This window comes from Amblyomma americanum, chromosome 6, assembly GCF_052857255.1.
Source record: "Amblyomma americanum isolate KBUSLIRL-KWMA chromosome 6, ASM5285725v1, whole genome shotgun sequence".
NCBI lineage: Eukaryota > Metazoa > Arthropoda > Arachnida > Ixodida > Ixodidae > Amblyomma > Amblyomma americanum.
In genome coordinates, this window is record NC_135502.1 from 59,774,498 (window position 1) to 59,800,433 (window position 25,936).

Here is a 25,936-nt window from a genome sequence, read left to right on the forward strand (position 1 = left end):
GGCGCCCTCGTCTTGCTTTGGTCGCAATCTCGCCGCGTCGGGCTTTCCGAAAAATTTCTGTCCCGGTATGTCCAAGTCTCTCGACTCAAGCCCTACCTCTCGCCATCCCCTGCCACGCCCTAATGTACACCGAGACGGTGTTTTTGCGACCGGGGGCCATGCAATGGATATTGTGAATGAAGACGAGGTGAACGAAATGTCTCGGTGGTGCGCGTGTTCTGGACTTGGGCCTGTGCTGGCCCTGCGCTCTCGGCCTGTGTGTGGCCGATGACGAATTTGGTCTTCCTATAAGGGTTCCAATGCTATCGCAAGAAAATTGCACCCAGAAAGATGGAACACATAGGGAACACCACTCTATTCCTGCTGATGTACTTTTTGGTGTGTTTTATGCGATTATGGGTAGTAATTTCTATCACGATCTAAAGAAAAGACTTCTGAATTTGGAGAGTGGCATGTACCACGTCAGGTGTGTGAAGCTATTGCAGTTTGTGTAGAAGTGGTAGTACTCCATGAGAGTTGCTTGCGGAGTTCAGCTGGTATTGTTCTGTGGGTTTTCTATATGCCCCAGAGTATGCAAGTCGTATTTCAAAGGAATGCAGGGAGGCCAGATGCATGTGAACTTTTTAATGAAGAAACAAGTGGAACGGTGATCACATGTTCAGAGAGCATAGCATAAGTACTGATTCATCAGATCTTTCTAGAAATGCAATACAGTAGTGACTTAAGAGCAGAAAAGAAAAAAAACGAAGTGCACAAAGACTGTCACCGTAACTGGGAGGTTTTATGTTGCTGCTGGCTGCATTGATGAGGTGGTGGAGTAATGGCAAATGCAGGCAGAAAAGCACTGTAATCTCAATGACCTGCATTGTGCAGACAAAGGAAGACATACATGTAGAGGGAAATGCACTGCAATGGAAAAGCTGAAATAGCTTGCACGACTAATCAGCTATGACCACTTAATTCATACTGTGCGCATACACAGGAAGGCCAAAGAGGTGGGGGGGGGGGGACTTCTGTGCATTGTGCAACAATGCACTATTTGACCACAGTAGACTTCTTCTGCTCAATGAAAGCAATGGATAACAGGTATCCGTACATTGCAGCAATATGCACAGAATAAAAATTTCATAGGAACACTTCCAGAAATTACCGTGGTCGGGACACACTGATTGGGATGAAGAAAAAATTACCCAGCATAGTGTTGTACAGAACCTATTCAACATAAGGTTGCTTCCGTATCACAGGACATCACCTACTTAGTTTTTAACATCGGTTCAATAACACTTTCATACAAAAATTACGGGGACACGCAAGCTCTGCCTGAAGGTATGACACAATAGTGTTAATGATCTTTTGAGCCTGTCTACACACTGATTTGCATACATCAGTAGGCATAACAGACCATATGACACACCAGAAGACACACAAGGTCTCCCTTTAACGAAGTCGAACGAATGGGCCTTAATGGCCAAGGAGTAGCATGCCTGATTCGCAACGCAAGGGTCATGAGTTCGATTCAGAACTAATTATCCGAATTTGCTTTTCACCTGAATGAATGTACTTTACATCCTTACATGTCATAGTACCATTGCAGTCGTACCACGACCTCATAATCACAATTTAGCTGAAGTTTCAATCATTCCATTCCACAGCTGAGCGGTGATGTCATGACCCTCTTGGCCAGGATGCTCTAGGCATGTTAACAACTACAGCAGTTCTTCCACTGAGTGGACACCTAGCACTGTCGCACAACACATACAAAGCCGACTGCTCTGAACAATACATCATAGACAGCTTGCCGCCATCTGTGCTGTTAGAATTCACCGGGACATGCTCATGTACAATCAAAAGAACACATAGTAGCGCATTGGTCCATTAGTTTACATTATAGAAGCAGTAGTGCTTTGGAGTACCATAATGAATTTACACTTCCTATTGAAGACCATGCCCTTGAGGTGCACTACACTGGGTAAAAGGAATGTGCTGCAATTTGAAAGACTAATGAAAGAATGTGAAATAAATAATTTGGTGGTGCCAGAGTAAGGAACATACAAAAGTGGCGGTTGAAATTTCTTCAGAATTTTGTCTAGGCTGTCCGTCGTCATGTCTCCTTGTGCACAATTTCAGGGCCAGTTGCAACTTTCTCGGTGAGGAACTTGTGGTCCTTGAAATGCCGCCACTCTGCACGCTCCAGGGCTTCATCTGCATCCTGTATATCCGCTTTAATTGCTGCCACAAGGTCATCTGGGCAAAGGGAAACAAAGATCAGCACTGGAAGGAAACACTAAGAAAGCTCAATTAAGACCACTGGAAAGTAAAACTCCACACATGGCATGCTAGTACTGTGCAATGAAAGGAACTGTTCTAAGAGGTTCCTCCCTCACAGAGTCAGTATTCATAAACCCACACCATAACCCCACACAAGTGCATATACTTTGCTCTTTCGTCACCGACAAAAACTGTCCTATAGTTACGAAGTTTCATTCATTTAAAACAAGAGAGAGTGTTTTAGCAAGATATTCAACGGCAATTTCTGCGGCCGGCAACATTCGTTCTTTCCTTTCTGTATTCTTCCTTCAATAAACCACTGCTGCTGCTGCTACTATACTACAACTACTGCTGCTGCTGCTACTACTACTACTACTACTACTACTACTACTACTACTACAGCTACTTGTGAACACGCCGTTATTCCGGCCTTCACGGCAGGCTAGTGGCGTAAGGGTTCGGGTGGATTAGAATGGGAAAGCAGCACTATAGCATAGTAGGGTTCCATGTGCACGAAAAACAGCGATGCAACGATGCAACGTGAACCGCCGTCCGTTCACCAGCGGAAACGTGCTTTCATTCGGTGCCTGGGCACTCCGGCTCACTAAACGCTACCGCAATCTGTCACCTCGATCTGCATGGAAGTGCGCATAGGCGCCGGAGTATGTCTGTACTAGGGATAGAGAGCCCGCACCCGGCGCCGTTCACTGCGGCCGTGCGTAGCCCGCTGGAACTGTTTGTTATTAATGCGAAAGCAGTACTGGCTGATGAGTCCGAAAATCCGGCGCTGACCGACATCCACGAGGATCGGACCGAAACCGCTCGCGTGACTTAATGACGTCATCGGTAGTGCCTAGACCATCAGGAAAGTAAACTCTTCATAAAACTCTTTCCGAAGTGGGATTCAAACTCAGGCCGGCGCGAACAGATCAGCTTCGCTGGCCACTGCATTACAGCACTATGCCACCAACACAGCAAAACACGTGCTAAAGTGCCAGTCTCTGGCGCAGTGTTCAGACATCGTCGTCTTCATCAACTTCCATCCGCGCGGCGCAAACAGGTGAGCTTCGCTGGCCACTACACATGAGTAGTGCGCTATCGCCACAGCCGAACACGCCACGCGTATGCTTTCGCATTCACCGCACGGAAGTATATAGTCTTCAGTGCCATCTGTAATTTCTAGCCCTACGTCTCCTACAAGCAAATCGTTGTCTGGCGCAACCCTGTGGCTGCGCCGCCGTGCTGTCACATGGTTGGTCACGTAACCAAGTTCCACTCAGCCAGCTGTAGCTATAGCGTCACTCCAGGTTTAACCAGAACTAAACCGCCGCCAATTTTTTTGTTTAAATGCTAACTGCCTTTTTTGTTTGTTTTTTCCTGTGCGTGTTCGCGAGCTCCGGCAGGCTCAGCTACGCGTGAACACGGAGCTCAGTCGACAACCGATTTTGCAGACTCTACAGACTGCGCACGGCAACATTCGAAATATTGGGCAGTACAATGGCGGGAAGCAGCAGTTTTGTGCATCCTGGGACTTCACACGCCTCAGACTCTCAGCGCGTCGTGTACACAGGCGATGGACCGCGGCCGCCTTCATCCATGGGCTCGGTGTTCGATGAATGAACTGCCGAACGCAAGGGTCGCGGCAAAGTCTAACGGCGCAAGCCAGCCCGCTGTATATACGGCATGACCGAAACAGAAAGGTGAAGATGCCGATAAAGATAAGAAAACCGATAAACGGCCAAAGCAAGCGCTCCGTCGGGTTAGCCTTCGTAATTAGTCCTCACGACTAAAGCAGAAAACGGATCAACCCGACGGATCAGCCGCGTTTCGATGGAGGCGGTCAAAACACAAAAGGTGCCCGTGTGCTATGCGATGTCAGTGCACGTTAAAGATCCCCAGGTGGTCGAAATTATTCCTGAGCCATCCCCTACTACACCACCTTCTTCCTTTATTTCAATCCCTCCTTTACTAAGGCTTTCATTTGGGCTAGTTGGTTGTAGCTGTGAAACATATTGACTAGCGCATACACAGACAGGGATATGTTTCACCCCTTCTTTACCCCTTCCCTCACGCTGCGGTTCGGGTGTCCACCGAGACTGTTACTGCGCCACTTACTTTCCTCAGAACCAATTTTCGAATTCCCCCCCCCCCCCCCCCCCCCCCTCCCTTTGAAGTCCGAGTGAGCGCGTTTCCACTATAGGCACTATACTGAGACTTCGCTATTCGGGGCGGTGCTGAGGCGAGTGTGAATAGGGTCGAAAATCGAGCAATCTGTTGCGATATACGTCCGATATTTCGGGCCCCTATTTTTCTTTCTTGCGTGCCTTGCACTTACCGCCTATAGCTACATGCTTCGCCTCAGACAACGTCCTGTGAGCATCTTCCGGTCCTCGCTTTGCATTTCCACTCCAGGCACACCGCGCCTCTTTTTGCTTTTTTCTACGTTTGACTTCGGGTTCCCATTTCGGTGCAATCTCTTTAAATACCTGTTCATTTGATTGGTTTAAGCCTGTGATAGCTATGCTGGGACAGACGTTCCCTCACCTTTATTTAATTATTGATTAGTTTTTCTTTTGGCCTTTGCCTCTGAAAGAGACTCCAAAATGAGGAAATGAGGCCCTCATATATAGACTGTAGGGGCACGTCATGCACTGTGCCGCGAAGTCCGAAAAATCAGCTGTTCAAATTTTAGGTTAGCGAATAGTGCAGTTTTTGTGTATGCCTCACATGATTTCGTATAGCCACTTGTGACGTCGCAACCACAGATGATTTACTGGGCGACCGCGAATTTCACGAGGTGATAAATGTTTACCAATGTCACAAACGCGACCTTCACGCCCCGCTCTAACTTAGGAGAAGGTATCGTGCTGTCTGAGATCTGAAGAACGAAAGTACAACCGATTAAGCTGCGGAAATCTGAAGATCCAGCCTTTACAGCAGAGCCACTCCACAGTAAAAGCTTCACGGTGTGGACGGAAAGAAAGAAGACCCAACGTACCATTCGCTTTTTCTTAGCATAACACACAGCGAGCACAGGGTTCTCTAGGATTGGATTTTGAATTTTTATGGTTCAAGGGAATCTATGGCCAAAGAGCACCATGGCACAAGGTACTTTCGACTTCCCAAGGTGGGGTCAAAGACCCCTTCCCCAAGCATTTCACCCTAAATAAGCTGATCACCAGACCAGGGGAAAGCTTGTACCCATTGTATCACCGATGCGTACCCGGCGGCACTGGGGATCAAACCCCGCATCTCCCGCATGTGAGGCGGATGCTCAACCACTTGGCCACCGCTACGGTCACAGGGTTCTCTAGCTGGCCGATCGAGTGCCGCTATGTTCGAAGCTGAGTTAATGACTGCTCCGACTGTAGCGTGCCGCAGCCCTCTACAGACAGCGTATCTCGTAACCTAAGCGCAGCTTTGGGACTCTTGCAAAGCTATGTATGGCAGCGGCAGTGTGAATCCATGCAGTCTTACCAAGAGAGCTGAAGTTCTTCTCAGGCCTCAGGTAGCCCAGGACCACCACTTTCAGCATTGCCCCGTAGAAGTCTTCGCTGAACTTGTGCATGATGTGAGTTTCCTGCAGCACAGCAATGAATATAATATTCAGGATACAGTGATTCAAGGACTGCTCATTTTTCAGCTCCGCCTTTTCACCATGCAATTTATTTAAACGGCTTGGCAGCTGGAACACCATCTTGCCCTTGTCAACTTTTCCAACGGGTGAGGAGGATGTTGAAACGCCTCCTCTCTGGGCTGTTGCAAACCGGTTCCGTGGCTTCCAGTGCACTAGCGACAAGAGCACAGGACAACCCAGCGATCAGAGTGGCGACGCCCACGGAGCCATCGATGGAAAGGTTCATACTGAGCGCTTCATATACGCTCTTCAATGAAATCACCCAATCTCTCCTTGATCTCAGTGTGAGAATTTCGGTTTTATGCCGTTTGCAACACTGTGAAAGGTAGAGCTCTCTCGCCCAATCAGGGCCAAAGAAGACAACAAACAGTCCCCCAAATAATTGAGCAGTACGTGTTATGACTATTTTTTAAACAATTATTGTAGTGATTGCAGAGGTAGTTCAGGATGGTGTTTTGAAAGTATACACCGGGCGTTTCATCACTGGTTAAATCAGCAGAGAAAATCGGCACGAACACAGCACTGCCAAGGCCTGCTGCGAAGTGGTGCGCCGCCTTTCGCAAACATAGCGTCAGTCGAGTCTCCTGCGCGCAGCAGCTGGACACTGGTGCTCATTCCTTATTAGTGATGGAGCCATCAGTCACGGGGTGAAGGACAAGAAAGGACACGTTTCGCACTTCACGCCGTTCTGATTGGCTCAGATCGCCGCAACCTACACAGCGCTGCAAACGAATGGAGTATATCAGTTCCTGCCTTATGCCACGGTCTCTACTCCATCTCATAAGTTCCTTGCACCACCATGGAGGATAGAGACCTCACTCCTGCCTTATGCCACGGTCTCTACTCCATCTCATAAGTTCCTTGCACCACCATGGAGGATAGAGACCTCACCTTCTCAGGCAACCAGGAGAGCGCTTAAACGTATTACCCCACGCCTAGTCGCACGCTCGCAGCATACACAGATCTGTCTAGAAAAAAGTATAAATCAACGCTGTCTGTGTACCTTAAAGGGGCCCTGAAGAGAGTACGTAACATCTCTCAATCACTACATTCTGTCGTCATGGGCACCTGAGCCAATAGTGCTGATGACACAGCAGCAGAAAACCCACAATTGCGCGCAGCGACTTTTTTCATGTTCGCGCCCTACTCCGTCTCATGCTCCTGCGTATTTCTATTCATAGATGGGCTAAGATGGCTATTGGTTAATTATTGCAGATGTCACATGGCTAGAATGGCCGTGGCCAGTCAGTCGCGTCGCTCCGGCGAATTTTAGGGAACGCGTAAACTTTATGAAATGATGCCCGACAATTTTTAGAGAGTTATAGCATATCGTTACCGTGTTTACGTTACCGTCTTACCGTTCACCGGGCCCGGCAAACGACGTCTGCGCATGCGCCGCCACTTACCGGTCCGAAAGCACTTTACGGAATCTCTTTTAGCGTTGCGGAGAGTTAGTGTTCGCTAGTAAACAAACATGGCGGCGCCAAACACGGCCGCTTCAGTCCAAATACATTGCCGCCGCATTCTTCGGCGCCATTTCTCGCTATACATGAAGGCATTCGCTTTTCATTTGCAAACTCTCACTCATACGTTGAGGTTTGAGTAACAACTAGGCCATGTTTTTTAGATTTTCCGATTTTTGAGCAGTTAAGCCTGACTGTATGTCGTGTACATAGCCAAATAGCAACGACTACACTGCAGCCCTTCAGTTTTGTGCCCGATTTACAATTTTTCTATATTTTCATGATTTTTTCCTTGAAAAAAAAGACTGATAATTCTCTTGGTATATTCAACAGTAATTGCAGAAAACAAAAAGTTTCTCCAACCCGGAGTTGGCGCGCTTTTACTGCCACTAGATGGCGCCACAGTGTTCACATCCAAACACATAAAGAAGCTACGATGCGGCACGGCAAACAGGTGTCGTAGTTGTGCTTTTTTTACAGCGCTCACAACGCAATGTGCGCTCTGTATGCAAGCTTACTGAGGTCTACGTAGTGAAATTGTCTACTGGCCAGGGTAGGCAAAGGTGTCTAGCTTCACGGGCACATTTGAAAAGCTGCTGAGTCAGCTGTTAGCTGAAGTGTAGTCGGTACGTCTTTATATGCAGAGAAAAAGATTATTAAAGTGTAGCATTTCACTTCATAGAAATGATTGCAATGCATCCGTATTTTTTTATCATTAAAAGCTGGGCATCTGCAATCATCATCACTCGTTTTCGCCTTACGGTAACTTCTTACGGGAGAGACGGTACGCCTAAAACGTCTTCTGGCGTGCGCCACGCTAACCGGAAAATATGGCGTCCGGTAACACGGTAAACGGTAACGTAAACACGGTAACGATATGCTATAACTCTCTAATGAGCGGCGGGGTTCCTAGTGCAGTATTGCTTGATCGTACAATCCACTCGTCCCAACGTCGCTTAGCTCCCTTGATTGATTAGTTTGCTAAGATGTGGTTAGAGCTTCTCCTTTGCATAGGGAAGGGGAAGCCAAGGTTGTCTAGTCGGAAATCAGCCGCTGAAATCAAAGAAAAAAAACGGAGGGGTCACTTAAGCTCCGCCTTAAAGAGAAGCCGATAGAATTTTCGAAAAATCTATCCGCTAATCACGAATATCTCGTTTTAAATGGGCGGAAATAAACGCAAACGGCTGTTTTTTTTTAAAGCAAAAATCTCTGTGCATCGAGCGACCGTCGCTGTTGTCCATGATTGCTCGGGACCGTCCTGACGTCATTCGCGGGATCTCCAGCCGGAGGCGACGGTATTGCTGTGTAGCGCGTTACTTAAAGTGGCTTGACAAGTCGATTTAGAAAATAACGGATGATTCAAGCAGTGCCAAACAGCTTGGACTCTTACCCTACACATGCTCGAGCCATCAGCGGCTACAGAAAACGGCGTAACCAACGACACTGTGGACAGCGTCAACATCGAAAGCGAGGTCGCCACATTTGCGCGTGTCGGAAATCGTAACTGGTACGTATGATGTGCGCAGGTGCATGCGCAAGTGACAGGAGAAAAAATTGGCGGTGGTTTAGCTTTGGTTAAACCTGGAGTGACGCGATCGCTACAGCTGGCAGAGTGGAACTTGGTCAAGTGACGAACCACGTGATCAGCCACGGCGCCGCGCCGCCGGCAGATGCTCCGCACCGCGTGGCGGCGCAGCCACGCTGAAGGCTCGAAATGCTACCGTAATGTAGCTATCGCTACAAAAGAAAAAAGGAAATCGCGTCGAAGCTGTATTGTCCACTCGCAGATGCACCGGAGCACCAACTTCTAACTTTAGTAAACATGGTGCAATTAAATTGGCCGGCATGCTTATACGAAATGCGCGAGGCAAAGTCATTTATTTGTTTGCTAATTTATTGTTAGGTATACCTTTGACACCGGAATGCCTTTTACAACATGCAACAGAATGCTAAAGTGGGTGATCTGGAGTGAGTTAACGCCTGGACGGCGCAGCAACAGCTTACTGCAGCGCCGTCTCACGGTGCTCAAGCCACGCATTCTAGCGCCGTAACGTCGAAAAAGGTCCCGTCCGTGCCGCATCACGAAGCTTTTTGCGACAAGTTCGCAACGCTCGCAGCATTGAATTCCGTGAACTTACTGCTAGGGAGTGCCCGCGATCGCGGCGGACGACGGTGCTCTGGCAGAGCGCTCCCTGGTCATCGCTAGGCCTATAGTTAGGCCTAGGCATGTTATATTGCGCTAAAACCACAACACAAAAGAGAAGAACACACAGCACAGGACAAGCGCGTTATATGTTCTCTTTTGTGTTGCGGTTTTAGCGCAATATAACATCGCTTCTGTAGACGATCGCCAACTAGCCCGACAACAGCTCTAGTTAGGCCTAGTTTTTCGCATCGAAGTCGCAGCGGACGGCGCTTTGGAATTGTTTAGCGCTATAACAAATGGTCTGCTTACGGTATCGCCTCATAGACATCCCCATTGTTTCATATTAAAAGAAAGGTATGATCGATTTCAGCGACGCCCTATAGCGCAGGAGCTAGCGTGAAGTGACCGGGCCACACGCGCCAGCGGCAGCTGCTATGCATGCGGCTGCACGGGAACAGAATTGTATCGCAGCTCTCACTCCTGTCAGCGATCCTCAAAAAGGATTGACACTTAACATTCATTTATCCCAGGGCTTATTGTTAACGAGAACAAAGAGTTTTAGCACGCTTTCCTAACGCTGGCGACAGGGATCCGCCGTAGAAAGGTGGCTTGGCGCAGAGGGCTTGCGGGAGGCGCGGCGGTGTATACGGTGGAGGAGTTTTAGCCCCACCGTACGGCGAACACGGCAACTACACGGCAACTGCTACCGTACGGAAAATGTGGCTAGGCAAGCCTGGCAAAGGCAGCAACGGACACGCGCTACCGTATATTTGCCGTGCGGCTGCCCGGCTACGCTAAAACTGTCCAATGCTGCCACCGGACGGCACTCTGCGTCGTAAATAACTAAGATATTTGCAAACACAGCTCCGTTCTGCCGATCACCACGTCACTTCGTCTGTTGCACCCAAGGGCCTTTGCTTGCCGTAACCGAGAATGGTGGCGAGCTGTGCGACAATGGCGAAAAGCGATCATAAGCATAACCGCGGTTAGACTTCGTGTTCCAAGGGTATATGAAGCAGTACTGAAAATGGCTCTAGCTCAGCATGAATATGCACCCAACTGAGAAAGGCAAACCGTTTACAAACAGATGACAAAATAAAAAGAAACGATCAAAAAAGAGTACTGGTGCAGTAACATATTCTGTGCAGGAAGTTTAGGTACGCTGTATACCGCCAGTTTGTCTCGCAGAACGTACAACCGAACTGGAGAAATCAATTAACCGGCATCGGCAGAAGACTGCGTTGATCCGTCGTTTTCCAGGGCGCGGGACGGAGCGGCGCAAGCAAACAAAGCATGCAGCACGGCCGGCCGGACTCTCCGCAGATAGCGTCACTTCCGGCAGTTCCCCCCGCCGTCCCGCCATTTGAAGCGACGAGAGTGTGCCCGAGGCGGGTTTCTAACAAGCGATTTCGGCTCTTTTCACGGACAGAATCGAGAAAAAATTGAAACACATGATTTACAAGGTCCCTCCCAAACCACCGCATTTCATGCAATTTGCAAACCGCTTCAGCTCCCTGGGTTCAGCTCCGTAATATAGGGCTCCCTATTAGAAAATGCGTATAGGTTTGAATGCCATGGGTCAGCAAATAGAATTATGGCATATTTTCTTTGCTTTTACAGGTTCAACCTCCCAAAGCGACTCAAGCTGCAAGGGGCGCAGTAATGGAGGGTTCCAGAGTAATTTCGACCACCTGTGTTCTTTAACGTGCACTGACGTCGCACACTATCCCGAAGTCACGGGTTCGATCCCGCCCCTGGCGCTCGCATTTCGATGGAGGCAAAATGTTGGAGGCCCGTGAGCAAGAACCCCAGGTAGTCGAAATTCCCCGGAACCCTCCACTATATGGCGTCCCTCATAGCCTAGAGTCGTTTTGGGACGTTAAACCCGTAAAGCCAAAACTCGGGTTGGTGCTTATATATGCGCAATTTGCGCTTCTCTACGTTCATAGATCCCTAGGAGTCCTAATATCACTCCGGGCGCAGTGGTGCAGCGGTTAGGCGATGCCACGGGCGGGGCTTGTGCAACCCAGGTAGCTCTTCCCGAGCAACCTCTCCCGACCAATCATTAATTTAACTGCCACCTGCCACGGTGGGCAGTTTGCCCACAATCCGGTAGGCAGGTTATGATGATACAAGGACACGTATAGGTTGCTTCTCTGGGAACTGTTCGTAGACTTTTCGCTCACTGTCAACGACGACGCAGGCTTTTCTGCGACAAGGGCTTGCGTTCATATTTCTTCGCGCCAAGTTCCCAATTAAACGCTGCCAAAGTGTATCCTGGGTGTAGAGAAAAGTAAACAAGACAGCACGGCCACGGCCGGTCTAGAGGCGACTGCGGCAGCACGAGCCGGCCGAAAAGGCGCTAAAGCTGCCATGGTACATGGGTTAACTGCTCTTCGGGAACGAGTGACGTCATTGCTGCCTTTTTGCTTCCTCCACGGGGCTGGTTAACGCACACAGCGGCTAACTGGCCAATCAAGAACACGTAACCCACCGCTTTACTAACGCTTTACTAACGCTTTGGACCTGGCGTTAGGGCAAAACGATCTTCGGATTTCGACGTGTAAACTCCGCACGCTTTTCATGCGGACGTCGTGGTTGCCTTGCTTTGATCAGCCTTACGAGCGAGCGCGCTGCTGCGGCGAGTTCAAGGACGAAAGCTAACTTCACGCAGTTCAAGCTTCCGCCTATAGCTATCGTAAGACGCTTCACGCTTCTCCTATGGCTGCAGAGGAGGCGGTCCCCACGGCTCGTCTGATGCACACGCACAGAATTGGTATGTGTGGGACAGGGAAAGAGATTAGGTATACAGCGACCGTATACCCCATCCCCCAGTGGCCCAATCCTCTTTACAACGCCTCGAGCAAGCTAACTCCCACGCGCGAGACACGGTCAGCCCATGCGTTCATTTACACGTTCTTCACGTGGTAAGCACCGAAGCTTTGCAGCTGTGCTTCGTCGAAGACAGCGCTCGAGGTTGAGCAGAGCGTCCTTTCCCCGACCACATCGTGTACGCAGTTCACCGTCGTTATGGTGAAAACATGAACCAGCCGAAATGCTTGAAAATACAGAATGCATCCCCCGTCCTCCACAGTAGCGGCCGCACGTGGCTGGCCTCGGCGGCTGATTTACGCGCGATCAAACACGCAGCCTGCTGAAACACCATTTTCCGCCGCTGCTCTTTACCTCTTACGCACAGCTTATCGCACATGCACGTACTTACACTGCTCGGGTCACGAACTGCGCGCTGAACCTGCAGCAGGCGGCCGAGTGCAGCTCAAGCGCTAGCCATATGCTATAGCATCTGGCATGCAGAAAAAGAACAACGCCCATCACGTTTCGAAGCAGGAAGTTGCCTCCGCACCGCTTTCCGTGTGCCAACCGATATGTGCGCAGTCACGGCCGCGATATGAAGCACGCTGTGCGCTTGCACGCACGCCCCACCGCTCCGGCAGTCGAGTGGATAACGTGCCGAGCTCGCATCACGCGGAGACTCGGGTTCGAACCCCGGAGCGTGCTTTACAAATTACGCCCCGATCGTGAGCGAAGCTGGGACCGGGGCTCCGACCCTGGTCGCTCCGTGTCACTGAGGGCCTCGGCCATCGGAGTGTGGAGGACAAGGCGAGGTGCTTGTGCCTTTTATGCGAAGCATACTAGCCGCACAAGCGCGCGGCCGCGTAGCTACCACTTGACCTACATCGGCGCACCACGTGATATGACGTCACAACAGCTGTGAAAGCTGGGGCTCAACTCGTGCGCTCGCTTGCGGACGCGCAGCCTCCGCCGGCGGCCTAACTCTCGCTCCTACCGCTAGGAGATACTGACGTCACGCAATTGTATAAAAGTAATAATAATAATTGGTTTTTGGGGAAAGGAAATGGCGCAGTATCTGTCTCATATATCGTTGGACACCTGAACCGCGTCGTAAGGGAAGGGATAAAGGAGGGAGTGAAAGAAGGAAGAAGAGGTGCCGTAGTGGAGGGCTCCGGAATAATTTCGACCACCTGGGGATCTTTAACGTGCACTGACATCGCACAGCAAGCGGGCACCTTAGCGTTTTTCCTCCATAAAAACGCAGCCGCCGCGGTCGGCTTCGAACCCGGGAACTCCGGATCAGTAATTGTATAAAAGGCGACGCACTCGTTGAGTCAGTTGAGTTGAGTAGCGCGATGTCGGCCAGGGAGAGGGCGGCTCGCCAGACCGCAAAGCGCAAGTTACAAAGAGCCACGGAAACGGGAGAAGAACGAGAAGTACGGCTTGCCAAGCGACGCGTATGCTTCGCATCCTAGGCTTAAGCATAAGCGAAGCCAGGCCATTTTTTAGGCACATCATCTCCCCTCGCTGTCCCCCGGGTATAATAATAATAATTGGTTTTTGAGGAAAGAAAATGGCGCAGTATCTGTCTCATATCGGCGGAACCGGGTATACGAAATTATATAACTGGTTTTGGGGGAGAAAGGAAATGGCACAGTACCTGTCTCATATATCGTTGGAGACCTGAACCGCGCCATAAGGGAAGGGATAAAGGAGGGAGTGAAAGAAGAAAGGTGCCGTAGTGGAGGGTTCCGGAATAATTGCGACCACCTGGGGATCTTTAACGTGCACTGACATCGCACAGCACACGGGCGCCTTGCCATAAAAACGCAGCCGGCGCGGTCGGATTCGAGCCCAGGAACTCCGGATCAGTAGTCGGGCGCCCTAACCACTGAGCCACCGCGGCGGGTAGGGTATCCGAAGGGCGGACGCCCGTCTATGTTCTTTTTTTCCGTCTCGCTCACCGTCGCGAAGGCGGAAGAGGTAACAGTTCGATACAACTCAAGAGCGAAGAGGCACATGTACCTGAATGGAGGACCTCCAGCCAATTAACGGCGTCGACCAATTCTACTGACGTCGCGGTTAATGCACTGCAAAGCTAGCGTAACAGGGGATTAACCGCGACGTAATGAAAATCGGTCGACGCCATCGGCTGGAGATGTACGCGCCGCTTCGCACTTCAGTTGTATCCGACTGCAGCGCACAACGGATGCGTGTTCGACGCGTCCCATCATCCTTCGTGCTTTTCGCGGCGGATATAATGCGACTGCATTCTCAGTAGCATGCGATACGCGTTCATATTTTGAAGTTTCGGCAGCGACACCAAATAAGGAAGCAGGTTTGGTTAGCTTAGAAACCGTATCAAACAGGCTCTAAAGTTGCGTTATGCCTGGGATATGTTAAAGGACGCCGCTTCACGAATAACCTAGAGCACGAATTCTTTTTTTAATGCGTTTTGTAGAAGCTATGCGTGTTTCCCCTCTCCTGTAGTCAATTCTTGCAGCACTCGATCCTACCTAAGGAGCGACGCAGCTGACTGGCTCGCTTTTGAGGTCTTTACGCGCTATGAACACTCGGTGGCCTGCACTCCACAAATGCAAGCATTTTATAGCAATCCTCAAACACCTCTTTTCAGGGACCATTTAAAGGCGTAGAGCGGGATAGAAAGGACAGACAAGAAGACGGAACACGGGGCCGACTGACAACTTACGTTTTATATCGCGCACAGATAAACATACAACCGAATACAGGAAACAAAAAATAATAAAACTGAAGGTACAGATGAAGAAAGGACGGTTCAAGGCGGGGGAAACTGCCGTACAGCGTCGGTCTAAACAACACCGACCGCGACGCGTCGCCCAGCTGCGCGATCTAATAAAAGAGAAAGCAAATCGCTGGCAATTAACAGGTGGCGCGGGGAAACGAAAACTATAGCGCACAGCTGGCAGTAATGGCCAACAAAATCGATGACAACAAACCAACCGAAAAAATTCGCAGAATATATCGCCGTAAGCACGAAATTCACCGCAGGAAAGGCGTAGCGTATATTCTAGGACGGCTCATAGATATCGATAGCCGCACTTGATTCTTGCGGAGCGTCCCGCATCAGCCGCAGCTTTCCTTCGCAAGCAACAGAGCACTCGGCTTTATTTGCCGCTTTTTACGCGCGGGGACCCGCGCGACCGGAGCCGTTTACTGGCCGTGCTGATGGATGGCGCCACGAAACCTTTTTCCGCCGCCGGCGCGCGCATTACGTAATGACGGCAACTTGCGCTCGCGCGCCGCTGTCGCCTCGCTCACCAAGTGCCAACAGGATGAGCGTGTGCATCTCGATCTGCACGGCAGACGCCGTTGTTGATGCATGCCCTGCTCCGGCGGCAGCGGCGTCCGGGCAACGCCACCTAGATACAAGCAAGACGTGTGCAACGCGGCAGGCTACGTCACGGGCGATCCCTCAGCAGTGACGTAGCCTGACGGGTCATTGAACGGGTCGCGCGTGCTGATATGAGTTCATATCAGCACGCGTTCATATCAGCACGCGCAGCCACATCCAATGACCCGTCAGGCTACGTCACTGCTGAGCTCGGCCGTGACGTAGCCTGCCGCGTCGCACACGCCTTGCTTGTATGGTGTTGACCAGGAGCGGCTGAACTGCAAATTTCGCAAATGTTCGTTTAGGTTCGGATCCGTGTTCTCCGTTCTGGTCACATGCGACGCGCAGACAACGGGAGCTAAAAGCACTCCATGCTTAAAAATACAGCGCAGTGAGCGAGGCGGCTTTTAGTGCGAAAGCACTAGACCAACACACACCAAGAATCTTGTCGCTTGGATCGTTCTTGTGCTGTTGCCTAGCAGCAGCGCGCCATGTTAAGTTAATGGCTAAGTACACACACCTACAAATTTGGTCCGGGCCACCCCCAAAAATTTGGCCTACCCACCACCGAAATTTGACCTTGACAGATTTAGACCAAAATCGAAGTCTAGCCATAATCGACCGCGCCCGACACGATGGTGACCTCTAAATTTGACCGGGCCACTCGCGAAATTTTGCCCTGGCATATTTGGACCAAAATCGATGTCCTATCATAATTTAGCGTGCCCGCGATGGCGACCTCCAAATTTGGCCCAAGCCATTGCCAAAGTTTGACCTTGGCAATTTTGAAATGCTGTTGCAATTTATAGGTTTAACGAAGTTTAGACCCTAACAAATTTTATTCGCTGTCTTGTTGAATTTCCTGGCCGCAATTTCATATTTCATGAGAGCAAAATGTCAGCAAGCGCTTGTGCTTATGAAAACAAACTTATGAAGACAGGCAACGGCGGTGCGAGGATCGAGGAAAAAAAACTCTGGAGGGAGCGCGACGCCATGACGCCATGCGGCCAGCCTTCGCAAGCCAAGTGCTCGTGAAGCCGCTCCCTCCCCCATTTTTCGCTTTCCCAATCAGTCCCGAAAGTTTTGGTGTTGGTATGTTTTAGTTTGTGCTTCTAACACGGTCCATGGCACGGGCGTCTATAGGATCTACCTCAAAAGAGAGCCAATAATCTACAATATATTTTTAAAAATTGCAGCTTCTGCGCTTCGCGGAAACCAGCAGTGCCGGGCTTTCGTCCAAATCTGCATGCAACGCATCATTTAACGCTTTTTACGTCAGCTGTGGAGGACTACCTGTACTGGTTCGGCGTGCAAGCTCTTTCAGAAGTCATACAGCTACCACGGCCGCGGGCAGTGAGCTAAGTCGGCCAAGAAGCTTCCCCCCCCCCCCCCCCCCTCAAACCAAACCATTATCCTGAAGTTTGTAGTAAAGCATTTTTTAGACTGATCTCCTGTATATACTTTAATTCATTGCCACATACCATTACCTACACACCATATGCTTTGTCATCACAATCCTCTTTCAGGTTTTGCAATCCCCTTCAGCGGGACTCATACGGTTCATAAAAATTTCTCGTCAAGCCACCAAAAATGTCTAGAAGCGTGATGGTTTGGGTGAGTTGGCTTCAGCTGAAATGGCTGGAAACTTCATCGCACGCTCAGAATGAAACGTGAAGACAGGAACACACATGCAGGCACTACCTTAATTGACCTTTATACTGACTGTGTGATACATATATATACTTACAATATCGCACACCCTGATTGTAACCGCATATGCGTTTCACACAATCAAAAGAAAGCTCAGCCAGAGTGTGTGTCCCTGTCTTCACGTCCCGTCCTGTGTCCTTCATGTATGATATTAAACTCAAAATCCAATCCAAAGACTACATCCCTCTTTCTCATCTTTTGCACAATACGTGGTAACTTTCTTCACATGCATGTCCATAACTGTCATTCAACTTTCTGGTCTTTTCCGTGCATGTGTACCGAAGTGATAGTTGAGGTAAGTCTGCATGTTGATTTTATGTAGACACACATTCCAAGGAGTTTTTTGGGTGCTCCCATGTTGTTAATACAGTAGCATTCACATTGTGCTTTTTAACATTCACGAAAACTGTCAACTACCATTTGAAGCAATCTGATTGAAACAAGTGCCGACTCATTATGTTAAAAAATTCAATACTGATCCCCATTAAAAAAAACACTAAGATACTAGTTAATTTTTAAGGGTGATCTTTCAATGCCAGTGATCGACAGATCGATGGTGTTATCATGAGGTCTTCTGATAGTTTGGTGATCCGGTGACACGTTGTGGAACTGACTGGACAACTTCTTCGGGGCACAATGCACTTTATTGCACGGGTGCTCACCAACGACCTGCCCTCCAATCTCCTATTCGCGCCAAAAACTCGCCCTTAAATCCCCTTGCCCAGCATTTTGGGGACACTTTTAGTAACCAATAGAAAATGCAATTGTCAGAGCCAATCAGGAGAACTTCCTTCAAACTGAAGGAGCCAATAGTAAGCCAATACTCACGGGGTTCTTGCCTCGTGAGCACCGCGCAAATTCCGTGAAGACGTGCATTTCTGCTTGGTTACAGCACAGAGACATAAACGCACAAAAAAGCCAGCGGGGGCACAGGGAAGGCGAACACCCAGTCCAAACTACGCGCACTGCCCTGTGGTCGCGCTCCACCCCTGTGCTGCTTGCTCTGAGGCGTCTGGTCTGTCACACGGTCCGCCATTAAAAGCCTAAAATTTACATGCGACCCTCTCTCCAAACACCCAGGACTCCACGCATCGGCCGCGTCTTGCGGCCCAAGTGCGACCTTGCAAGGACGGGCCTCCTCACTGCCAGTTAACTGTCGTTGCCGCCATCCGCTGCATTTGCTTAAAAAAAAACCCATTTCGGCGGCGCTGGGATGGCGGCTTCTCACGGAACCCCGACAAAAAGCTAACACACACAACACCAAGGGGACCAAGCTACCGGCTTCGGGGTGCGTGCGCGATGGGTCCCTGAGCAACAACCCGGCAACTCAACTATACTACAGTACCAATGAGCATTTATAGAAAAAAAGCTGCAGTGCTTACCATGGACTTCTTTTCATTTTTGTAGTACGGGTTCCAGCCAACACTCATCACCATTTTGTTGACAGGTCCATCATTGACAGAGGCCCAGCCGTAGTACACCCCACACTCCAGTTCAGCTGGGGCCTTTGTGACCAGATCTTGTGAGAAGTTTGCTGGGAAAGCATGAAAAAAAGAAACCTCCACTTAATCATTTCTTCTTTTAGTGCAAAACTCATATGTGTGGAAAAACAATGCTGCAAGAAAATATTCGTGCCAGCATGATTACAAGTACCTTATTTAAAAATTAACTGCAGTGTAAAGCCAAGCCTCGCACTCTGGTATTTACGAAGTGCCACAATGATAACAAAAGATGCATACATACAGGACTACACCAACTTCCAAATGCAGCTTTATTTCTTCAAGTAAGTATACAGTTGTTTGAAAGAAATAACACCAATTCCGTTAATGAATTTCCAATGAACCTCACTGGCCATTTCGTGCTGAGTATGTTTATATATAACGGTGTCCAGCACTTCTATAAGAATTCGATGCACATAACCAGCTCTGTTGCGCACTGCACAAAACATGGAAAACTTATTCACCCTCTAACAGGGCCTGCACAAAGCGTTTGGACAATTAGCTTCGGCACGGGGCTTGACAATGATGCTCTTGTTTATTGCCGATAATTGGGCACACAGCCCACTGCGTGGTTCGCCAGCCTTGCTGTGCCTCGGCAGAGTTGCCAATGTTATCAGAGTTCCTCCATTTTCCAACCTCCTTGGTGGAAACGACCCAGTGAGAGCATGCTTTACATCTCTGGTAGTATGTAAAATTTAGTTTTTATGCTTGCATCATGGTCAGGTGGTTCAATACGTTTGGCAGCCAGCTTTTCTGTGTTTGAGGGTATCAATGACACGGAAGGCTGACATATTTTGCAGGTCTACGTGTGTTCAGTTGCATGGCAGGTGCTCGGTGCACATGTTGAAGGCTCCCGCAATGCATATCACGAGCACACTAAATGTAGCTATGTTGTCCTCCATAAACACGGCGGCAGGAAAGCTCACTGGTATGCCCGCTACTGTTGCAAATCGTTATAATGAAGCAACAGCTATAATGAAGAAATCGCAAGGCCCTTTAGACTTCGTTATAATGAGGTTCATTTGTAATGGCAATCAAGATATTTGCAACTCCCCAAATTTCATTTAATTTCCACTTCACTGCATACCGCTTTGCACAGAAGCAGAACTTAATCACAAAACAGTTTTCTTTTCTGAATATTTTGTTGCTTCTTTCATGATTGATTATGGCAGACAACTGACTTTATGAACAGCTTTGCTCGGAACTCAGTGTGTCCGTATTAACGAGGTATCAACTAGGAATCAAATGACTAAATGTCAGTCGATTTTTAGTGTCCTATCAAAAGAGCATGCCTTGCTTCTATAAAGCGCACAATCACCACATCACTCAAACAGGTTTAATTCTTTTCCTCTCTTTATGAGCCAGGCTTCCGGATGTTCTCAGATATAGCCTTGCATCTGTTCAGTTTTTTATTATAGTTTGAAATCATGGATGGCAGCAGCCAGGCAAATGTCTTCTAGCTCTTTATGACTTATAGCTCATGTCCCTTCTGTGTTGATTTTATAGACATGTGCGTAAGTGATGCGTTCATTGTATATTATAATAATTAGCAGCCTGTCTAAGAATATGCTAAAATCGCACTTTATTATTACTTATTTGTTGATTTTTTGGCTTACAGTGCAAAACTGTAAGCCAAGGAGGTGCAGGAAAAATGCGTTACAAAACACCTTACTAAGGCCTGCCCTCCTAAAAAAATAAAAATTCCAAGCATCTGACAGCGGCAGCTTATAACAAAAAAGAAACACAGAATAGAATAGCAAACAACAATGAATGCATATAATAATAATAAAATCAAAACATTTTCATAGTGCAATCACAACAATATACAAAACTGTAGGCCGCGTTATAAAACTACCACGTTATGCACGACTTGTTTAAAGATAGTTATTCTGAACTTCCAACACCATGGTGAGTAGCTCAGGGTAGGTATTTAGAACTTGGGGTATTGTGGGAGTCAGCTTTTGCTGGCCATAATTACATCAGGCATACATTTTTTGCTTAATTCTTGCCCTGTACAGGGAGCGCATGTATATATATATGCATGATTCTGAGAATGAAGTGACAGCTGGGAGTTAGCGCAAGTTGTCTCCATCAGTGTACTGTGCAGCCCTCTGCTAATCACACAGGCACACCAAATAGCCCAGCAACAAGTTCTCCCAAGTCTTACTCTGTTTCCTCTTAGCACAGGCAATGCTCACGCTAGAAATGGAGAACTAAAGTCTCAAGCCTCAATAATGGACTATCAGACTTCAATGCTAGGTTCACATTGGCGGCTGTTTGCCTGTCTGTTGGTGGGCATCTTAATCTCCTACGTGGCATTTCACCACTCTTGTGTTAACTGTATGAGCAACTGTTGTGAAGAATGTCTACAGCTAAAAAAAAATCTTCATTTTCTAAGATATTACGTACATCTGTAGTGTGAAATAGCCTATCACAGATCTGTAAAGATGCAGTGTATGTCACTGTTGTGTAGAGCGCTCAAGTAGTGAGTTGCAGACAATGAACACCAAACTATATTTGAACTGACAAGGCCTGAACGTAACATGCTTGTATCCGTCTAGCTTGAAGACGTTAGGATACATACTTAAATGTTTCCCCTACCATCTAGCATCTGCTGCTGGGTCTCTCTCTTTCTGGTGTGTAGCATGCCACTTAAGTGCTCTACACAAGATTGATGTGTACTGCATTTAAAAGTAGACACAGGCTTCGTTTCAGTGAACGATGCAACCTTACAAGTGTAGCAACATTTTTACACTTAGTAAGTGCACGTGCAGCAGCACTGCACAGTTCGCAAACAATTTTCTTTTTTATGAAAAAGTGTCAGGGTTTAGTACTTGGCTATGCCATAAAGTGAGGAAAAGAATAGATGATAAATCTGCTCGCAGACAGGGTGTCACCGGAATGACATAAATGCTGCTCACAAGGCACAGCTGTTCCTCAAGACAGGCTGGCTCAAAACAGCTGTGCATCACAATGCTAGGCTCCGAGGGCGTCAGAAACCTCCCTCTTGTGCAGCAGCTCAGCGATTTATGACACAGCGCATGGTAGAAGATATATCACTGTGACGCAGGCAGAAATGAGAATACCATCTATACTACATTGTGCAAAAAGAAAATGACGCAGTTTTAATGACAGAGCATGTTTCGAGGTTGTTACAAGGAAAGGAGCAAGTTGATGCAGACCTAAAATCACTACTGCTTACTTAATGCTCATATTATTAAAAGGTCTGTACTAACTCCTATAGGCATGACAACATGTTAATTTGTCACTGTGGTACTCACATCGAGTGGAAACTTGGAATGGTAATTATTGCTACTATGCTCCACAATTCCCTTGCTAATGAAAGACATATGAATTTAACGTGGCAGTTTAAGATGATGACGTGGCAAAAGAAACTGTCCCATAATATTTCTTTCCAATCCAGCAGGAAAATTGCACTGTACCAGAGATTACATGCAAAATATATGACCACAAGACTGCTCCAAGTAATTATGTGGCTCACTCAACAAATGCAATGGGCCACCTATTTGCTCATGTTCTTTGGAAGCACATATTTTGGCATACAAATGCAATGTTCAGGCTCTATTTTTGCTTTTCGAAATCCTTATGACTAACTGCTGTCAAATCCTGTAGGCAATCAACAGTAATCTGCCAGCAAGCTTCTTCACAGAGGTTTTATTAAACACCTAAAACCTGGTGCTTTTGAGGAGGCGCAACCAACACTACAATGCAAAACATGATTTACAATCTATAGCATAAGCTCACATGCCTCTAAACCTACACATACCTTTTGCAGCAGAAGAGAAACAGGCATAATACACATCTACCCCTGTGTCCATGCTGAATGCACAAAGGGGCTCTGAAAAGTCATCAGCTCAACCAAACTGCCAGAATCTGAGCTTATTTTTCTGGTGTAATAAAAATTTATGACATCTCATGTTGTAAATGGCAGATTCCAGAACTATATATTTAAATTTTCATTGTTTGAGACCATTAAAGGTGCCATCATAAAATTGCCAAGTGAGAAACTGTGAGAAGTCATGGAGTTTTTATTCTTGCAAAAGAAAGTTCAAAGAAAAGTTTTTGAATGTATGTTGTAAATACTGTACAATATGTGCCTGTTGCACTGAACTGTGAGGAAGTGGCATGCAGACTTTCAGCGCGAAGATTCAGAGATGAAGGGCGCAGGAAGGTTGTGGAGGCCTTCAACAGTTTCGAACACAGAAACAGTCAGTAATGTCTATTACCCAATTTTGGAAGATCAGCAAATGCAAGCTAAAAGAATTACTGACTGACAACAGATATTCAGAGAACATGCATGGTTAATTAACAGCTGGGTGTGCAGAAACTTTCAGCCTAATGGGCACCAAAACATCTGAGCATCGATGAGAAATGATGTGCTGTGACATGTTCAGGTTGATTTTGTGGAATTTTCAATGAGATGGTGCCAATTTTCTACAATGAGTGACTGTTGATGAAACGTGGCTGCATCTCAGGATGCTGAGACAAACACACAGCCTATAGTAGTACGCAGGGTCTGCAAGACCAATAAAATTCCAAGACCCAATATCCCAGTGTTTTGGGATCAAGAAGGTGTTGCAACAAATTACATATTTCCAAAGGCCCCTCACTGACCATGAATACTACTCTCACATAGTCTTGCTCCTTTGACTACATTGTTTCCAAATCAAAAGTAAGGTTCAACAGTGACAAACTTAAGAGTGCTTTGGACGTGGATGATGTAGTGGAAGAGTTTTTCAATGCCCAGAGTTGAATTGATTCTGAATGGGAGAGAAACATGCCACACAAGGTTTGCTATTTTTGTGCAACTTTGGGATGAATGTGTTACATATACAAAATTTTCACAGCACCTGCAGCTAAATTTCTCTTTGGTCAGGTCAAGAACGTTTCAGCAGAGCCTTGTAAGCATTTCTTAGCTGTGCTGCACAGACCACAAGAGTGCCCAGTCCTAACATATTTCTAATCACATTAATCATCATATCCTCGAGTGCCCATTGCCTGGCCTGTCTGGATGCCTATTACAAAACCTATCCAGCACAGCAACAATTAAGGCCATGCATGAATAGCCATGACAAGTCCGCCCCTACTATCCGGGATTTTTTTTTTTTGGGGGGGGGGGGGGGTGCATTTTACAATGTATTTAAATGTTGTCTGTATCCTTATAGAAGTCAGTTTGATGTCTGTGCAAAATGACAACTGTGTACCACATTATTTTTGTTGTGGGTGTTATGTTCACACAGCATATGGAAATGCCGAATTGCTATACGCCGCACTGATGTGAATAATATGTTTGCAGGTGCTTTAGTGAACCCATGTGTCGATAGTACAGACATGTAGAAAACTCAGTCATGACTCATGAGTATGTACTTGTGTGTATACATGCATTTTGGAAAGTTGTGAACCTTAAGTGCTTTTAGTGACCACAAGTTACCCAGAAACTTGCTTTGTGTTATTATTCTAAGTCTGTGTCCTTCTCACTATGTTAAAGAAAGGCAATAAAGCAAAAAGGTACCCCACTGCATCACACCAGCTGCCTCTGATTGCGTCATGTGCTGATTCGATCTCACAGATGTTACGATTTTCTTCTGGCGATGGCCCCTTTTTTATATACTGTGTCTGCATAAGTTTATGATGCTAAACTGCTACACAGGCATTATGATGATGTTTGTCACCATTTAAGTTCTCCAGAACATTGTGGCAAATAGAGCCGGCAACGATTCGTAAATGCGCCACCTGGACTGCATTTAAACTGCCTGGCAGGTGATCGCAGGAAATTTTCGGTTACGACATACTACGACAGCGACACCGTTCGATTTGATTTTAATAGCGCAGCGGTAGCGTATATTTGGCCAGACAGCGCCATGGCAACGTGGGCCATTTACCCTCGAGAGCAAAAAAGAAAGGTAGGGGGGGGGGGGGGGGGGGGGGCTGCAGAGAACCCTACGCAAGACGAGCATTCGAGACTTGTCGCACCGCGCGCCCTTGTTTTACGTGTCCTTCCCTGCGAACGTCTTTCACACTCAAAAGTTATGTCCGAAAATTTTCCTCCTACACGCACCGCCTCGCACAGTGCAGTAGTAGCGCAACGGTACTATAGCTCACTTTAGTACTACTTACCCACAGCAACTGGATGTACTGCCAAGAATATTCATTCAAGAACATACGGTGCTCGATATGATTTCGTTTCCGCCGCAAAAGACCCTGTGTGTACACATGGTCTGCATTTTTGAGCTATAGTTATTGCAGCTGAATAACCACAGAGAATTTTCCAGGAAAATAAAATGCGGGGACTGATGTCTTTCTCAAGCAATAGTGCTCAGAAACGAAACGTTGTATATGAGCAACCAACCGTAGCGACCTTGCAGGCAAATCATGTTTTAAGCCAGAGAGATATCACACTTCTTTGTCGTACCGTGGCGGAAAGCTTACAAGGAAAACAGATGTAACATTGACATTTAAGAATCCGTTCACGGAAGCCGCGTGAACGCCGTGACGTACACGACGCTATGACGCTATCAGATTGCCGGCTTCTCGTATAGGCCGGCTTTACAGAGCAAAAATAAAATTCGTTGAAAATAAATAGAGCAATCGCCCTCAAAGCTGGTAACCGCTGTCCATGTGTTTGCCTTGACATCCATTCAAATGAGGACGGAGAAAGCATGGAGGCACTCACCGGTGGGTATCCCCAATTGCTTGCTGCCGCGGCCGTAACCTTTCACCACGGTGCCGCGTATGAATAGCGGTAGGCATTTCACGCCATTGGAAGACAACTTGGATGGAAATACGGGCATTGTGAACCTTTAGAGAACAGTCAGACACGTCCAGAAAAAGAGCGAAGCTCGTAACAGACAGCGTCAACCACGAGACGACGAGACTACTCGACACCGATGCAAAGCGCCGTGTAAATGCGCAGACGACTTCTTCGTTTTTGTTTCGTAGTTCTTGCATTATTTGAGGATCAAGTCGACTCTAGTCAGTCATAGCCGCAAAAACGAAACCGAAAAA

At 47.7% G+C, this 25,936-nt stretch overlaps 1 protein-coding gene across 1 annotated transcript; it reads right to left on the bottom strand.

The window, feature by feature from the left end:
* Nucleotides 1–609: 609 nt before the first annotated feature.
* Nucleotides 610–25,856, bottom strand: Rfk (Riboflavin kinase). The gene is made up of 4 exons (XM_077627106.1): nt 25,605–25,856; nt 18,794–18,945; nt 5,746–5,848; nt 610–2,244 (listed from the first exon to the last, which is right to left on the bottom strand). The coding sequence occupies exons 1-4, from the start codon at nt 25,720–25,722 to the stop codon at nt 2,102–2,104; spliced, it is 516 nt and encodes a 171-aa protein (XP_077483232.1). The 5' UTR covers nt 25,723–25,856; the 3' UTR covers nt 610–2,101.
* Between the last annotated feature and the right edge of the window lie 80 nt (nt 25,857–25,936).

What these genes read in the sequence shown, in the direction of transcription:
- Rfk (XM_077627106.1), bottom strand. Translation starts at nt 25,722, where the DNA reads ATGCCCGTATTTCCATCCAAGTTGTCTTCCAATGGCGTGAAATGCCTA. An exon ending in GCAATTGGGGATACCCACCG is followed by an intron (nt 18,946 to 25,604) that starts GTGAGTGCCTCC and finishes ATGCTTTCCCAG; the next exon opens with CAAACTTCTCACAAGATCTG. An exon ending in GAAGAACTTCAGCTCTCTTG is followed by an intron (nt 2,245 to 5,745) that starts GTAAGACTGCAT and finishes CCCTTTGCCCAG; the next exon opens with ATGACCTTGTGGCAGCAATT.